This window comes from Hipposideros armiger, unplaced genomic scaffold (genome assembly GCF_001890085.2).
Source record: "Hipposideros armiger isolate ML-2016 unplaced genomic scaffold, ASM189008v1 scaffold_309, whole genome shotgun sequence".
NCBI lineage: Eukaryota > Metazoa > Chordata > Mammalia > Chiroptera > Hipposideridae > Hipposideros > Hipposideros armiger.
This window is the reverse complement of record NW_017731659.1, coordinates 1,246,711-1,264,558: the sequence shown is the minus strand read 5'-3', so window position 1 is coordinate 1,264,558 and position 17,848 is coordinate 1,246,711. Positions and strand designations below refer to the sequence as shown.

General features: G+C 50.5%; 1 protein-coding gene across 1 annotated transcript; it reads left to right on the top strand.

The window, feature by feature from the left end:
* Window positions 1-1,146: 1,146 nt before the first annotated feature.
* ACCS (1-aminocyclopropane-1-carboxylate synthase homolog (inactive)) lies at window positions 1,147-17,207 on the top strand. Its single transcript, XM_019659944.1, has 15 exons — window positions 1,147-1,610; window positions 2,554-2,844; window positions 4,866-4,925; window positions 6,808-6,878; window positions 8,077-8,146; window positions 8,619-8,685; window positions 10,666-10,763; window positions 11,234-11,311; window positions 12,097-12,197; window positions 12,844-12,933; window positions 13,981-14,026; window positions 14,140-14,281; window positions 16,343-16,485; window positions 16,591-16,744; window positions 16,882-17,207. Exons 2-15 carry the CDS (start codon window positions 2,554-2,556, stop codon window positions 16,977-16,979), a joined length of 1,509 nt encoding a protein of 502 aa, XP_019515489.1. The 5' UTR covers window positions 1,147-1,610; the 3' UTR covers window positions 16,980-17,207.
* The last annotated feature ends 641 nt before the right edge of the window (window positions 17,208-17,848 follow it).

Genomic DNA, 17,848 nt, shown 5'->3' with positions numbered 1-17,848 from the left:
GTTCCATCTGCTCTAACACCCCACCGTCCAGCTAGCTAACTAGGACTCATCCTTCAGAACTCAACCTAAGTGTTCAGGGTGAATGGACTTGTGTAGGGCTTCCTGTGTGGGGCCAGTGTATGTGTTTCTGGGGTGAGGTTAAATCTATCTGCTGTATGCTGCCATGGCCCTCAGCAATCCCTTTCCTAGCAGTTATCACGTGTATGATCAGCCGTCCAGGCCCGCTGTTTGATTTGCTCATAGCTGTATCTCAGGACTTTGCAGAGATCGGACACAAAACAAGCAATAAAACTACTTATCTGAATTAAATAGAATACTATGACTTAAATGGAGAAAATGGGCTTATTTTACAGAACAAAACCCCAAGGGTGGAAAACATCATGAGAATTGTTCTAGGTCAAATGGCAAGGCCACAGTGAAGACAAGTGGAGTGGTCAGAAGGCAGCCAAGTCTTCCCCGCCATACTTGGGTTGAGGGAATCTGCTGATGTCTTTTCATGGGTAAAGGAGACTTTCTACTCAAGGCTCTGCATGCCCGGGCCCTGGATAGTCTAACTGCCAAAGCCCCGTCTAATTCACTACCAAAGCCCCAGAATATGTAGGGCCCCTGGCAGAATTCAACAAATGTTCCATAGATCGAAAGGAGAAGAAATGACAAATTCAGGTGAAAAACTCCCATAAGGGAAGGATATTGAAAGGACTCCCTCGCCTTAGTATAGAAAGGCTTCTCCGTGGGCCACAACCAGGCATATTTGCCAAGAAACCCCCTGGCTCTAGCAGCCTCAACATTGGGTAACTAAGGCCGGGAGGCAGAGGAGGGCGCCCCCACGAGCCAGCTGGGGAGACCAGAGCCAGGAGGTGGCCCCGGGCGCTCGAACAACAGAGCACGGAGGTGGCAGCCGGCCACCCGCCCCTCTCGGTGGTCTCCGCCCTGGGCGTCTTCCCCTTCTCTGGCTTCTCCTCTGGCCTGGGCGGTCAGCGGGCACCGGGAGGGTCAGGGGAGCCCTGGTCCCCGCGGTGCGACCGCATGTGCACCGGGTATCGCGCAGGCCACACGGAGGCGTCCTCCCGCCTCGGTCGCAAGGGGGCGAACTTCTCCCTAACCAACCCGGGAAGTCACAGGGCGTGGACACTCCCTGGCCCCCAGTCCGGGTGCGCTAGGACTGGGTTCCCCGTGCATGAAGCACCGACACTGTGCTGGTGTCTCCAGAGTGTTCGCGTTGCACCTCCAGCTCGGCCAGGTCGCTGTGATCCCAGCTGTGCAGACAAGGAGCCCACCATTTGTGACAGGCTCGACTCTGCAAAAGTCTCTGTCCTTCCGTCTCGAAGCCCTGTGCTCCAAACACACTTCCTCCTTCTGGAACCTGGAGCCGTGCAAGGGTCTGCCGCCTGCAGAGGCCCTGGTGCTTTCCTGTGCGCAGCGTCCGCCTCACTGCGGGATCTGAGGCCTGGTCCCGCGCGCAGGTCGGGCTGTGGACTCGCCTCTACCCTGCCAGACTCTCGAGCCCACCTTTGGCTCCCGCGCGGCTCAGAGAGGGTATCCGGCCACCCCCGGCCCCAGGCTGAGCGGACCTTGGCCCTTCCTCTGGCCTGGGCTCCGGAGGGACCCAGGTGAGCGCTGGGGAGCCCAGCCAATGGGGGAGGACTCCTGAGGAGACTTCGCGGAGCAAAATGTAACCGGGGAGCCCCAAGGCTCTTAGGCTGCTGGCTGGTCCCCCATCATTTAGTGTGTCCCGAGTTATTTGGTGTGTGCGGCTTGTGCGTTAGGAACGGGAAAATTTGCAGAGTTGTGATAAGAATATATTTTACTGAACTTTGGCCATGAGCCAGGATTTGTTTACGCGCCTTATCTACGTTTACTCATATACGTACATCCTCACTGCTACACTATGAAGTAGTTACGGTTATACCCATTGTGCAGATGAGGACACTGCCTTAGAAAGTGGAGGAACTTTCATCTGCTTGCGGGATGAGACCACGCAATCCTGGCACCCACGCCTCCCACCATTGGGAAGGAAGAGGGAGCTCTGGAGTTCTGCCTGGGCGCCTGCACTTGCAGAGATCCCCACCCTCGGCCCCATAGGCCCCACCCGAGGTTTGCTTCAGATCATCAATCATCTCATCCCTCCATTTACCTGTAATTACATCAGTCACTACAAGACACCTTGGGACTCCAGGCTTTTTCTGCTTTAAGTAGAAATAGTCTAACCTGGGTTTTTGAAATTCAGGTCAGCAAAAATGGAAAAAGACTATTGGTGACCCTTAAGCTGCAGAATGAAAACCCCACCCAAGTAAAACAAGCAGCTATATAGTAAAGTCATATAAATGCAGCAAGTGCAAACCCTGGCAAGGAATACATCCTTAACAGAATTTCCTTGAAGTAATTGCACACATAGTTACAACTAGTCAGGGACACAAGGTACAATTAGTATATAAAATTAAATGAAGGGCAGATAAAGAAGGGGGAGAGCCCCATGACTCCCAATTCATTTTTGCTGCTTTGTCCTGTGGAAAGTCCTTGATCAGGCATTGAGCGCTTTTGTCTTTTTTGCAGATGTTCTCCCTCCCTCAGAAGGAATCCGGGACGCCTACCGCCCTTGTGGACCCAACCTCCACACAGGGCCTGGACAGTAACTATGGGGATGTCCTGGGAAGAGAATGTGCCAGAAAACCAGACCAGAAGCTGCCGAAGCTCTATGGAGTGGGTGATCCCACCGCCATGTTCTCCTCTGAGAGCTCCCACCTGTCCTCAAGAGGAAGAATCATTAAATGGTTTTGGGACTCGGCTGAGGAGGGTTACAGGACCTACCACATGGATGAGTATCATGAGGATAAGAACCCCAATGTGAGTGAAGCCCTCCTCCCCAATAAAGGACTGCAGGGTGGGATACCCTACCTTGACCTATAGGGCGGTACCCGGCTTGCTGTTGTCAGGTTGGACTTACTGTCCTCTGACCTCCAAGAGGGCTTCTGATGTAGCTAGAGAGGCCCCAGTTTATTAACTGGATCAGAAAATGGCCCCGTTATAATTAAGGGGACCTTATTCGTGAGGAACTCAGAATTGTGGAATATCCCCTAATATGGATTCTGACCCACTGTCCATCAACTATTCAACTTTAGAGCTTGGGTGGAACCAGGGCTTGGGATGCAACTGTTTCACTTGTGGGTTGTGTATTCTTGAGCTAATTATTTAACCTCTTTGAACCTCGGTTCATCTCTAAAATGAGATAATGATACCTGCTTTATAGAATAGTGACAATTAAATGAGATCAGGTATGTAAAGTTATTATCACAGTGTTTCCATGTAGAGCACTCAGTAAAGAGTAGCTGCTGCTATTATTATTAATGTTATGTTAATATATATAATGTTATAGATACTATTATAATAATTAATGTTATTATAAGTTATTATTAGTAATACTTTCAGAGGGCAGAGATCTGTCATAAATAACCTTTTAATAATCTTTATTTCTTGAGCATCTACCAGTGCTGGGCACTGTTCTAGATGCCAGGATTATAGCGGTGGACAAAAATAGAGTTTCTGTACTCATGGAGTTTATAGTCTAGTGGGGGAGATAGACAGTGAAGAGAATACGTGTATATATAGGAACCTGAATGGTTGCCTCAGGCTAAAGAGCTTCTGTGAAGTTGCAGTGAAGCTGGGGCTTTCGTCTCATCTGAAGTCGTGGCTTGGTGGGGGAGGAGGGCCCACTTTCAAGCTCACTTAATGGCTGTTGGCAGGACTCCGTCCCTCACCACATGGGCTTCTCTGCAGAGCTGCCTCATGACATGGCGGCTGGCTTCCCTCCAGGCAAGTGATCCCAGAGAAAATCACACGTACCCCAGACAGAAGCTGCGGACTCTACAACCTAATCTTGGCACTGACATCCCATCCCTGCTGCAATATTCTGTTCATTTGAAGCAGGTCACTAGGTCCAGCTCACACTCAAAGAGAAGGGATTCCAATACTGTAGACAAGAACTGCTGGTGGTTTGACCAGGGTCTGGGCAGTGGAGGGTGAGAGCTGGTTGGACTGTGCATGTATTCTGAAGGTAGAAGTGACAGATATTGGATGGGTTAACTGTGGGTAGAAGAGCCTACCAGCTTGCTCCCCAGGGCATGAAGGAGCACTGCCTTCTAATTGTCATAATCTTAGGTCATCCAAGCTCTAGTTTTTCATCCATTTCCCCCAATAACTCAGGGGCCAGGACTTATAGTGCATGCACATCTCTGGGGACCCTACAGGACAGCTTGGGCTGTGCCTTTCCGCCTCCCTCTCCTATGAGAATAAGTCCTGATGGGGTGGGGATCAAGGTGTTGTGTGATGTCCTCCAAACCTCTTGGTGGAGCTCTTCTACCAGCACAGAGGCTCTTCTTGATAACATTCACCCTTGTTTCTGTTCCTGCCAGAGCACCAGTTTACTCTGTACATTCTTTCGTCTCTAAACATGTACTGAGTCCTATTAAGCCCCTGAAAGATATCCCGGTGTCTGGGCATGCATCCGGCCTCCAGGGACATTACCGTCTAGTTGGGGAGATAAAGCATGCACAGCAGTCCCTGTGACCTAGGCAGAAACTGACCAGCACTCTAAAGGGGGACAGGTAAAGAGCTTCGGGGCTCAGAAGAAGAAAAGATCCCATCCAGGCGGGCTTTTGGGGAAGGCTTCCTGGAGGAGATGGCATTTAAACGGAGCTTTAGAAATGGTTACATGGGATCAGGTTGCTGAGTGGAGGGTGCAGCCTGAGCTAAGTCAAGGTAGAGTAGTTAGAAGGGTGGGCTGCAGAGAGCTTCCGCTTTGCTGCTTCCTCAACCTTTAATTGACTCCCTTGCCATGCTCACCTGGCCTCTGTACCTCTCCTCTCCAGGGCATCATTAACTTGGGCACCAGTGAGAACAAGCTCTGCTTTGACCTGCTGTCCAGGCGGGTAAGTCCTGGTTCATCTCTGGGTGGCAGCACTGGCTTCTCTCGGACTCCCGGAAATGCTTCCCCCACGAGACCCTGCCGCTTGCCTCAGCAGCCCTGGCCTGGGAGTCGGGAGTCCAGGTTCTAGCTGCGTCTCGGGGACAACTTCCTCTGTGGTTTTGGGCCAGTCACTTCCCTACTCTCATCCTGTTTTCCTCATCCCTTCAGGCTCTTCCCCTCACTCAGTCCCTCCTGCCAGCTGGGTCCCTGCTCTCAGGGGAACACGCAGTGAGGTGTGGTTGATATTAAACAATGGGCTTGGGGTGGAGGGTGCAGCCCTGATCTGTAGCTTTTGCCAATTCCCACAGTGTAAATACTCCTACCATGGTCAATTTCAAGCTACTGATGTGACATCACTGCTTGCAGAGCTGGGAAGAGAGGCACAGTGGCACACATATATAGTGTGTGTGTAATGTGCAATGGCACATTTATATAGTGTTCCCCCTTCTGGACACATAGACGGAAGTAACCTCGAAAGCACAGATAATAGTAAAATGTGGTAACAATCAGGAGCAATGCTTTTTGAGCACTTACCACCTTTGTTTTTAATATAATTTACTTATATAATTTATATATAATTTGTATAATTTAACTTTTGAAATGGCTTTTCTTTTTAACACAGCTTGAACATTTTCTGGAAATTTAATAATCAGATTTCTTGAGCTGGTATGAGCCATCTATAGCAAACCACTGAAAATACCTGATAAATGTGTCTCCCAAGGCCTAAAATTCAGAGTTTGGAATTATGGGGAAAGCGATGACTAACCCAAGGGGACATGTGTCAAAAGGTGACAAATCCAAGTCCCAAGAGGAGAGGGGTGTAGAGAGCAGGCTTGAAAGGCCTGCTCTACCTAAAGCCAGCTCCCCCCTTCTCAAGCCACTCAGCACCATTTAGTAGAAATAAAATGTAAGCCACGTATATAACTTTAAATTTTCTATGAAATGAGTAAAAAGGAACTGGTAAGATTCATTTGAATAATATAGTTTATTTAGCTCAATATAGTATTTAAAATATGACCATTTCAACATGTAATCAATATTAAAAAATTATCAATGAGATATTTTACATACTCTTTTCAGATCATGCCTTCAATATCCAGTGTGTCTCAATGCAGACCAGCCCCATTCCAGGCACTCAATAGCCACTTGTGGTTAGTGACCGCCCCATTGGACAGTGCAGCTCTAATGGATAAACCACAAAGGGAAAGGCTAGAGTTACATACACATGGCTGATGACCTTTCTTTTTTTGGTCCCACTGCCCAAAGCCCCTGCCTTTCCTTGACATTGTGTGTGTGATGCCCTGGGCGTCACTAACCCAGCACCTGGTCAGGTTGGGGATGGCCTAGACATGGCCACGTTTTCCAAAGTGTGAGGTTGAGCTGAGCCTGCAGGAAGACAGCGGCCTGAGTCCCTCCAGAAGTTGGAGCCAAGACCGAGGTGATGGGGCCCAATTCTGGGACCTCTTCCATCACCACATGGAGGAGCTGAGGAGGACTGTGTCCTATCAGTGCCTCTGTGAATCCGCCCCTCTGCTTTTGTTAAGTGGAAGAGCTGTATAAAGAGCACTGGACTAGGAGTCAAATATTCTGGGTTTCGTCTCAGTTCTGCTGTTCGTTAGCTCTGAGACCTTGGCTGAGTCTCCTCCCTTTTTTGAGCCTCGGCTTTGTCATCAGCGAAATGGGTACGAGTGTGCTGTCCCCGTGCTGCCCCCTCACGGTTTCTTTGATGAGGAGACCAAGTCGTTGGCTTTAGAGGCCCTGGTGCTGGGTGGATGTGGGTGGCAGTGCCAGCCCTCAGTGGGAGGGTGTGACCCTTAGTTCTGCTCTTTCCTGTCTGTCCCCAGCTGAGTCAGGATGACATGCTGCAGGTGGAGCCATCACTGCTGCAGTACCCTGACTGGAGGGGACATCTATTGTAAGTAGTTGCCGTAGGCCAGTTGTTTACGGCCCCAAGGCAGTTTTGCTGCCCTAGGGACATATGGCAATGTCTGGAGACATTTTTGATTGTCACAACTGAGAGGGGGGGGGTGCTACTGGCATTTACTGGGTAGAGGCAAGGGATGTTGCTAAACCTCCTACAATGCCCAGGATAGCCCCCCACAACAGAGAGTTATCTGGCCCCAAATGTCAATAGTGGCAGGTCGAGAAAGCCTGCCCTAGGCGGAGGGCCTAGTCCTGGAGACGTGGTGATCATGGGTCTCCTGGAGCATGTGTGTGGAACTGGTGCCTCCCGCCACTCCCACCGCAGCTCAGGAGCTCGCTAGCTTGGTTCCTCTGGGGCTGAGTCACGGAAAGGGCCTTCAGGTGAGGAGTCTGTGTCCGCACTTTCTTAGCAGCTTTAGAAGAGCCAGAATCAGTTTAAGGGAGCTGGCTGGGGCCTTCTCCTGCTGGTAAGGTGGGAGATGGTAAATAGCACCAGTAAGAGTTTGTACTTATTGAGCACTTACCAGGGGACAGATGCTGTCTGAAGGGCTTAGTGATTGAGCAGGACTTGATTCCAAGAGTGATTTTAAAGCACGTGTTCTTATAGTAATTAGCCCAGTGAGACCACTGAGCTCGAATGTGGACCGTACCATGTACCAGCAAGTGACCTAATTCCTTCAAGTCTCAGTTTCTTTGTCTGTGAAATGGGAATAATAATAGTAGTAGTTGCATCATAGGGTTATTATGAGGATTAAGTGAGTAAAGTTATCCAAATAACACCTGTATAAGGTAAATGCTCAATAAATCTTAGCAATAATAACTATGGTAATAGTTATAATAATGTTTATGTTTATTATTATTGTTATTATTATTATTACTATTAGCTAGATCTACATATAAAGTGTTGCTTTTGATGTCCCTGAAGTCTGCTGATTGGTAGGGTTGGCTGTCCTAGAACCACTGAGAATGGAAGTTTCGATGCCTGTGGGTAGTGCTGGGGCTGGGCTGGGGTCGGGGTGGGATGGAAGGTAGGTGGGTACCAAGGAGTAGAGAGAAATACTGATCACACCCCCATCTTGGGAAACAAGGAAGGGTAGTGGCAGCTGCCTGCAGATTCACTGGAGCAGCTTTGGGGTGCACTGTGGGTTGAAGATCCTCTGACAAGCACTGCCTGTGTATCTTATCTCCAGCCTCCGGGAGGAAGTGGCCAGGTTCTTGTCTTTCTACTGCAAGAGCCCCACACCCCTTAACCCGGAGAATGTGAGTAGACCCCCTCCTCTGCTCTTTCCTGCACTTCTGCCCTGTTCCCCAACTTTTGGCTGGCCGGGGGTAAGGTGGGGTTGGGATCTGCCTTTCACTTAGTTTTGATTTATTTCCAAGTGGAATTAGGAACACCCCCCTCCCTTTCTTCCCCCTCATCCTAGACATTTAGAGTTTGGGTATACTTTCAGCCCCACTTTGTTCTGTGGCCCCTCTGCCTGTACACCTTTGGGCAAGACTCTGAGTAAGCAGCTCCCTTTTCTTCGCTCAGTTGATCTAGAGCGGGTCCCCACGAATGAGCCACATGAGTGAACTTGACTCTCAGTCAGGAGGAGCCTTCAAGTACCTCCGGTGGCTTTGCCGTGACAGAGCTCCAGAAGGCACCCTCTGTGCCATCCTGGGACAGAGGCTGCAGGTTCTTGATCACTCCTTAAACAGATTCATCTTTGTCCCATGGATGTGTCACCCTCAGGTGGTGGTTCTGAATGGCTGTGCCTCCCTCTTCTCTGCCCTGGCCACGGTGCTGTGTGAGGTGGGGGGTAAGTGGACTATGGCCCGCTCAGCACTGGGAGCTGCCCTGTGCCTGCAGTGTCCCCAGCTGCCTGTCCTCAAGGGCTGCATCAGAATGCTTTTGGACGTAATAGAGTACTAGACTACAGGGGCTTTAAATAAGTGGCTCAACAGGACACCCAGGGATCGGCAGTTCCAGGGGACGTCAGTGTGATGCCCGGGTTCTGGGCTGTTTCTCTGTGATGACCTTGGCCTTTCCTCATGCTCACAAAGGGCTATCCCATTCTCACATGGCAGCGTGTCCTAAAGCAGGAAGAAAGGGAGGTTGCGCCTTGCCTGTCTCTTGTGTATTGACGGGGAGGAATGGAGATATTCTTTCCCAGAAGCGTCCCAGCTGAGCTCTCCTTGCATCTTAATGCCCAGAACTGACTCACAAACCCTGGCAAAGTGGAGGAGAGCCATGGTTGTTTCAAGCCAAACGTGGCTCATCCCCCAGGCTCGGGGAAGGCCCACCTTCCTTGGACCCGTTGCTGGTCATATCTGAAAAATCCTCTTAGCAAGGAAGGAAATTGAAATGGCTATTGAATAGGCAACCTGCTTCAAGAGCCATGGTCATATTGAGAACACATTGGCCACAGTCATGGTCAGGGGTTGTCAGGAACAGAGGCCCACTCACGCTGGCTTAACTAATAATAATAATATTAGTAACATTTACTGACCACATACTACATTCCAGGCACTGGCCTCAGGCTTTATGCATAGCTGCCATTTAATCCTCACATCAACCCCTGTGAGGTAGGTTCTATGATTATCCTCATTTAAAAGATAATGATATTAAGGCACAGGGGGTTCGTAACTTGTCAAAATCACACACAGAGAGAGGTAGTAACCAGGATTTGAACCACAGAAGGATGATTCGTTGCCAGGATGTAATGGACAATTTCCTATCCATTCTGGAACAGTCTAGAACCATCAAAAATGGGATCAGCATCGCAGCCTTACCTCTCCCTGGGGTATGGCAGTCTCCCTCCCCCCTCTTTTAATGCAGGCCGTTCTCTGGACCTTCCTCGGCTCCTGTGTGCCCGGTGGTGCTGGCCCAGCTCCAGTGCCACAGGACCATTCCATTGAAGTGCACAATCTTATCTCACAGCGTCTGCGCTTCTCAGACCAAAGTCTTGAGAGAGAGAACGTAATGGGTTTCTGGCCAGCCAGGGATTGGCTCCCATGGGCCATTTGTCTACCTCTGGTCCAATCCCTGTGGCCAGGAAAGGGAACACGTAGGACAAAGGCTGCCCCTTGCAGAGTTGGGTGGACTGTGTTAAAGGGGGGTTGGGAAGGGAGAGCAGCTTGACCTATGCACCCTCTTCAGACGTGGAGGGATGCCTTTGGCTCTGCGTTAGAGTAGAACTTCCGGGTCATCTTATCAACCCCTCCACCCACAGCTAGTCTCTGGGTGACATCCTCTCCCTACCAAATGGTCTCAGCCTTTTGTTTGAATGTCCCCAGGGGTGCAGAACCCACTCTTCCTGAAGTAGCATATTCTATCTCTGGGCAGTCATTTGTGTTGTCAAGATTTTCTGCTTGTGGAGCCCAGGTCGTCAATCACCCTGCAGCTTCAACTCCTGGATCCAAGTCTCCTAGGTCAAGTGCCTCAGTGGGATCCTCTAAGCTTCAGCTTCCTCGTTGGTAAAGTTAGGATGATAATAGTGCTTAACTTCACAGAGTGATTGTGAGGATCAAATGAGATAAAATGCAAATCAATGTTTAGCACAATTCCCAACATGTAGTAAGTGCTCAATAAATGTTAGCTACTCATTATTAGAAAGGGGAGTAATCTCAATGGATCCAAGAATTTTTGAAAGAGTTCTGGGTGTTGAGAGAGCGAGTACTCGTATTCCCCAAATGTTCCCCAAGATCATTGAAGGCTTGGAGAGGGGTGAGGCCAGTAGACGGGGGCTCTGGGTGTTCCAGCCAGAGGGTGACAGACCCTGGCCCACTCCTGCCCCCAGAGGCTTTCCTGATCCCTGCCCCTTACTATGGAGCCATCACGCAGCACGTGTATCTCTATGGCAACGTCCGACTGGTCTGTGTCTATCTGGACAGTGAGGTAAGAGTTCCTGGAACCCCAGGTAGGACCTGCCAAGACTTCCCTGCATCTGAATGTGATGGTGAACATGGGAGGATGTCCATGCTGAGGGTTCAGGGATTATGTCTGAAAGGGTTCTGTAATGCATGGCCCATGCCTGGGTTCCCCAGGGGCTCCCAGTCTCCCAGCTCTGCGATCTCTGGGGTCAAGTAGAAGCCAAGGGCAGCCCCAGGGAGAAATAGTGGGGTGAGGATGGGGCAGAGCAAATCTCAACATAGATGTCCTTGGACTCCAAGCAGAGGACCTCTGGGGCCTCTTCCTACAAGCTAAGAGTGATGAGAGTGTCCCTGATGTGATGGGGCGGGGGTGGGTGGCAGTGAGATGGGAGTGACCCCCCTTGTTCTAAGGAGGCTAGAGATGACAGGTAGGAGAGGCCCCCAGAGGTCAGCTTTGGGGGGTGTCACTGAATTTGGCTGTGGGTCTTTTTCCAGGTCACTGACCTGGACACTCGCCCCTTCCAGCTCACAGTGGAGAAGCTGGAGATGGCCCTGCAAGGAGCTAATTCTGAGGTCTGGGGATCAAATCCAATCCAAGGCTGGGAGTGGGTGGGTCTGAGCAGGGTACGGAACCCTCTTCCTGTGGCTGATCTCCTCCCGGGTGGGGTTGGCACTCCGTGATTGGAGTCAGGGGTAGGCACGGAACCATTCTGGAGGTCAAGCGAGAGCCTGTTCATGGAGGGACTTCCCACTAGAGAAAGACTGAGACCTCGGTGTACAAATCAGAATCAACCAGGGAACTTGATTAAAAATTCCCCGCCCCATTCACCTGATTCTGATTTAATGGGTCAAGTGTGGAACTTAAAAGTTTGTAGTTCAGTAGTTTCCCTGGTGATTTGAAGAGGTGGTCCCCCTCATGCAGAGGGAATCTGAGGCCTCCTGAACAAAAGCACAGGCCAATAATCCTCCAGGGGTTCCTTTACAGTCCACTTTTCAAAAATCCGTCAACTTAATTTTTTTTTTTTTTTTACCGTGGTCATCAAAGCTGTACATGCCCACTGTGGGGATTTTAAAAGTTCACCCCTCCCACCCCATAATTCTACCAACAAAAGCAACCGCTGCTGGCATTTGGACATATTTCTTTTTGGGCTTTGTTCTCCGCATTTGTTTTCTTTCATAGCTGATGCGATGCTGTAGATTCAATTCTATGTGCCCTTATTTGCTTCATGTTGCGTGGTGAACACGGTCCTATTATATTTCCCTGGGAGCCCACTCAGCGACCGGCCCCATCCCGTGGGACCATGTGGCTCTTGTCTTCGGGGAGAGCTGAGGGTCTCCTGCCCCATTGGTGGTTTCAGGGTGTGAGGGTCAAAGGCCTCATCCTCATCAATCCCCAGAATCCTCTGGGTGACATCTATTCCCCAGAAGAGCTGCAGGAGTACCTGGAATTTGCTAAGAGGTGAGGCACCCCACACTCACCCTACGAAGCGTCCAGCAGATCAGAGCTCTGACACAGGCTTTGGGGCAGGTCCTTGTACCCTTCTGTCTCCACTGTGGCTTCCACCAGCATGGGCCCCTCCTGGCGGTGGGGTGGGGAAGTTTGTGGGATGCTAGCTCTCTCTCTCTCTTTCTTTCTGTAACAATAGCTATCATTTATTGCACACTCTCACTCTAGGAGCCAGGCACCCTGCTAAGCAGTTGAGACTTTATGTCAGTAATCCTCCCAACAATCCTATTGGGTACAGATACTGTTATTAACCCCAGTTGACTGAGCCTTAGCGTGAGGGGAGGAGCCAGGCTTGAATCTGGGTCTGTTTGTAGTTAACTCTCTTGCATTTAACTGTGCCCTGCCTCCATGGGGGTGCCTGAGGGCCCTGCCTCTCCCCCACAGGGTTTCAAAAGCCCCACTGTCATCTGCTTTGTGTATGAGGCTTCCTGTGTGTTTGAAAAATATGGTCAAAAAGCAGGTTGTTCCTGGATAAAACAAGTTTGGTAACCCTGGGCTAGACCCGGTCCCTCTGATTTTCTGATTCACTGCTACCCCACCGTGAAGGATGCATTTGGCCTCTAAACCAAGCTCTCTCCTCCCTGCCACCTGCCCCCAGGCATGAGCTGCACGTGATGGTGGACGAGGTCTACATGCTGTCTGTGTTTGAGGAGTTGGTTGGTTACCGCAGTGTCCTAAGCCTGGAGAGGTGAGGCTGCCCCGCCAGAGCTGACTGTGCCAGCCCTCTCACCCAGGGTGCCCTGGCCCCTCTGAGGCTCTGCCCACAGGGCATGGCTGCCCAAAGTGGTTCCTCTTCCATCCAGCTGCCCTCAGAGCTTTTAATGAGAAGATGGGTGAGGGAGGGCTGGGCCAGATCAGTGGGTTTCAGATTGTCCTGTGGGGTTTCTGGAGCTCCAAGGGGAGGCCCTAGGATTCCTCCAGGGAGGGCTGGCTGGACGGGAAACTGGCCTTTGCTGTTTCATTCATCCCCCCGAGTAGCTCCAGTTCCATTTATTCATTCACTCCCTCACTGATTCATTCAGCAGCTATTCTGGCACCTCTTGCCTATGCCCCACACTTCCGGCTGTTTGATCTTTTTCAGTAGTTTCTGCCAAGAATTTGTGACCAAAACACCTTTGGAAACACTTGGACCAGATCATCTGTAAAGTCTGTGAATCTGACATTTAGAGATTCTAACAGTTCCTGATGTCTGTTCAGACCTTTCAGCCCCGCTGAGCCACTTCTCTCAGCGAGTCCTCCAAAGCTCTGCCAAGTCCATGGAGCACGGGCTGTTACTCCCTTCATTTATGGATTAGAAAAGTGAGACATAGATAAATAGTGACTTGTCATCTACTCTGTACCAGAGAAGGCCTGTTTGAGGAAATAACACTTGAGCCATGCTCTAAATAAAATATTTTTAGATTTGATGGCAAATATTTTAGCCTCTGCAGACCATGTGGTCTCTAATTCAACTCTGCCATTTTGGCACCAAATCATCATAGACAGTAGGTACATGAAAGAGCGTGGCTGTGTTCTATGAAAACTATTTCCGAAAGCAGGCAGCAGGCCGGATTTGGCCCGCAGGCTCTGGGTGTGCTGATCTTTGCTCTGAAGGATGCATGGGAACTGGTGATTCAAGAGAGGAAACCAGGGCTTCTTCCAGAACCAGATTCATCCATCCACCTCCTCATGTGTCTGACCAGACATGTGAACTCTCGCGGGTTTTTGTTGTATCTGTTCCCTGTGCTCCCCGCAGGTTGCCTGACCCCCAGAGGACCCACGTGATGTGGGCCACCAGCAAGGTGGGTTCCTGGCTGGCCTCGAGGGTGTCAGGGCGGTGGAGGGCAAAGAGGTAGGTGGAACCGGCTGCCTCCGTGGAGGGCTGGTCACCACCTAGGGTGCCTTTCTCCTGCAGGACTTTGGGATGTCTGGGCTCCGCTTCGGCACACTGTACACAGAAAACCGGGACGTGGCCACTGCAGTGGCCTCCCTCTGCCGCTATCATGGTCTCAGTGGCTTGGTCCAGTACCAGATGGCACAGCTGCTCCAGGATCGCGGTGACTACCTGGGCCTGGTCACCTGAGAATATGGGGAGGGTGGTAGTCAGTGTGGGACTTGCTAGGGATCGTGCATGCTTCGCGATGAGAAGACTTTAAGGTGGTGTTTGAGAGTACCAGCTGTGGACCCAGGCGGGGGTCATACCCTACACAGTCACTTCCTGGCCGCATGGCACATTCCTTTACCTCCTGAGCCTCAGTTCCCTCATCTGTCAAACAGGGATCATAATGGTACCTGTCTTATAAGGTGACTAAGTGTGATTTGTCATCCAATCAGGATAATATCTGGCCTATGAGGTGTGATTAAAAAAAATACGGTGAATGTTTAAATTAAAAAAATGTATTACAATAAAAGACACATTCCATTAACCCCCCTCAAAATACTCCCCCTTGCTTTGAACACACTTATCCCATCGTTCTTGCTACTTTCTGAAGCAGTTCTGAAAGTCCTCTTTTGTGAGTGTGTTTAGTTGCGCTGTCATGGCTGCCTCGATGTCTTGAATCATTTTGACTTTGGGGAAGAGCCAGAAGTCACACGGTGCCAGATCAGGTGAATGAGGTGGATGAGGACACACCGTAATGTTTTTACTCAACAGAAATCGCCATACCAGCAGCAATGTGTGACACGGAGTGCTGTCATGATAGAAGATGAAGTAAAAAGACACTCATGAAAGAGGACTCCAGAACTGATTCTGGCAAGAATGATGGGATAAGTGTGTTTGAAGTGAGGAGTATGTTGAGAGGGATTAATGGCAATGTGTCTTTTACTGTAATAAATATTTAAAATGTAAACATTTACTGTTTTTTTCGATCACACCTTGTATAATAGGCCCTTGGTCAATGTGAACTCATTATTATTAACTCAGAGCACTGAAAACAGAGCAGAAGCTACTAAGGGAAAACTATCATAGTGGAAACCTCTCTCTTTATGCAGATCTGTTCTGTTCCCCAATTCAGAGAGCACGTTTAGATAGCACAGGTGACCTGTAATTGCCACCATTTATTGAGCCCTGCCAGATGTTCTCAATGTACCATTTCATTTGTCCCTCCCCCGAATCCTAGGAAGCAGGTATTCCTGTATTTTCCCCATTGTTTTAATAGCTGCTATCATAGCCAAAACTTTTTAAATAGCGATAGCACCAAGCGTCGGCAAGGATGCAGGGCAGCTGGGACGCCCCTACGCCGCTGGCGGGAATGTGAGACGGTACAGCCACTTTGAAAAATCACTGGCAGTTGCTTAGAAAGATAAACACACACCAAATGGCCCAGCAGGCGCACTCCTAGATTGTTCCCCTTATGGTCACACACAATCCTCTATGTGAATGTTCATAGCTGCTCTATTCATCATCGCCTAATCTGGAAATGATGCAAATGTCCCTCCACAGATGAATGGTGAAACAAACAGTGGTGCGTTCACACACAGCAGAGGGCTACCCTGCCGTAAAATCCCACAGGCGTTAGGCCGAGTGGCAGAAGCCAGTCTCAAAAGATGATGTTACTGTATGATTCCACTTTTATGACATTCTGGAAAAGTGACGAAGGGCAGACCAGCAGTTGTGGGGAAGGGGATGATGGGACTATAAACAGTGCAAGAGTATTTTTGGGGGTGAGGGAACTGTTCAGTTATACAAAACCATACATGTGTTAAAATCCATGGAATGGGATAGTAAAAAAATAAATAAATTTTTTTTTAAAAAGGGGGAGGGTATCAGGGAGGCAAAGTTGCCCAAGGCCCCACGTCTTGTCTGTGGGCACCTGGAATCTGAACCTCAGCCTCCGTGGCTGGGAAGCATCGCTCTGTGTGTGGATTAGCCTTTGGTTAGGGTTTGCCTCCTGAGGGGCTTTGCCTGCAGGACCTGGAGCTGCAGGGCCACATATCCACATTTAAGGTGCTTTCTGCCCAGTACTGAATATTCCCATCGCCCCAATCAGCTGGCTAGAGACGGGGCTCACTCAGTCTTGGCAGCTCATGGCCTTTTTCTTTTCAGCGTTTTAGACTCGCGGGACAGAATGGAGGGTTGATGGGAGACTTATCTTTTGGCTTCTCTTTCACCGAAACAGACTGGATCAGCCAGGTATACTTGCCGGAGAACCACGCCCGGCTCAAGGCTGCCCACACCTATGTCTCCGGAGAGCTCCAGGCCCTGGGGATCCCCTTTCTGAGTCGTGGGGCAGGCTTCTTCATCTGGGTTGACTTGAGGAAGGTAAGGCAGGTGGAGCTGCAGGTGGAGAGGGAGTTTAAGCCTCCCTCCAGCGGGTGAGGAGCACGGTGTCTTCCTCCGCATCCTGAGCCCCTTCTACCCTCCCAGTACCTGCCCGAGGCCACCTTTGAGGAGGAAACGCTGCTTTGGCGCTGCTTTTTGGACAACAAGGTGCTACTGTCCTTCGGCAAAGCCTTCGAGTGTAAAGAGCCTGGGTGGTTCCGCCTGGTCTTCTCAGACGAGGCCCAGCGGCTTCGCCTGGGTGAGCCGTCAGCCTCCCCAGCCCCCTCCTTCTGCCCTCCCTCTTCTGGCCCCACCTGCGGCCCCAGCAGCCTCAGCTTGGTCCTCCCCACCCGCCCAGCCATCAGTGCTGACAGGGCCCTCACTTCCCCTTCCCAGGGATGCAGAGAGTCCGGCAGGTGCTTGAGGGCAAATCCCAGATGGCAGAAGACCCCCCTTCCTGTCAGACCCAGGAGCCAAGGGGCCAGCACAGGTGAGCTGGTCATTGCCCCATGGCCCTATGGCCACGGGGCTTGGCAGCCCCTGCTGACTTGGGTCTTCAGGGCTTCGAAGATGGCTGTGGATAAGCCATTTGCCAAGAAGATAGCCTTGCCCCTGAAGAAGAATTGTTCCTTGCCTCTCTTGGTGGCAGCGGGAGACTCCTTACGTTGTGGTTCAACCTGGCCCACCATCCCCAACCCCACCCCCACCCTCCATTAAATAAAACTGAGAGAAACTAGAAGCCTTTGCTGTGGGTAATTTACAGAATGGAGGAGTTGTGACTGCTCTTAACCACAGCCCTCAGCTCCCTGTGGACGTGAAAACAAACAACCCCACCTTCTTTTTAGTAGCACTTTCATTCTTCCTCCTTTGTTGCCAGGGAAACAAGTCAAAGGAACAACACATATAAAAGTATATGCATCCCAAACAAAAAAGAGTGATAATTCCCAAACTACAAGGAGAAAGGAGTTAATTCTACATGTTCACACTGTTCTCCACACTTAGGATGTGTGGGCCCATGGCACACCTGGGACCTAGGACAGGTCCCTGTTTGGGACGAGGTGAACGGGACCCCATCGGGGGCTTCTCTGACTCCAAGATGTTCTTCCTTCTCTTCCTTCCTGAGAAGGAGTCGCCTTCCCTGATGATCCCAAACCAGAGTCACTTAGCCATGACTTTGGGGGTAGATACGGGGCCGGACCCTGAACCGAGGCTGTTGTGGAGACTAGCTGACCAAGGCTAACCTTTCCACCCTAAGAATGCGAAGGGCTGCCAACCCCATCCCCAGGGGTGCTTTAGTTCACAGCCCCAAGGAGCTTTGTGGTCTGACCTTACAGCCATGTGTTGAGGACCCTTCTCTGGTGAT

Coding starts and splice junctions, on each gene's coding strand:
- ACCS (XM_019659944.1), top strand. CDS start 2,554: ATGTTCTCCCTCCCTCAGAAGGAATCCGGGACGCCTACCGCCCTTGTG. Junction 2,845..4,865: donor ATGAGGATAAGAACCCCAAT/GTGAGTGAAGCC, acceptor TCTCCTCTCCAG/GGCATCATTAACTTGGGCAC. Junction 8,686..10,665: donor GGTGCTGTGTGAGGTGGGGG/GTAAGTGGACTA, acceptor TCCTGCCCCCAG/AGGCTTTCCTGATCCCTGCC.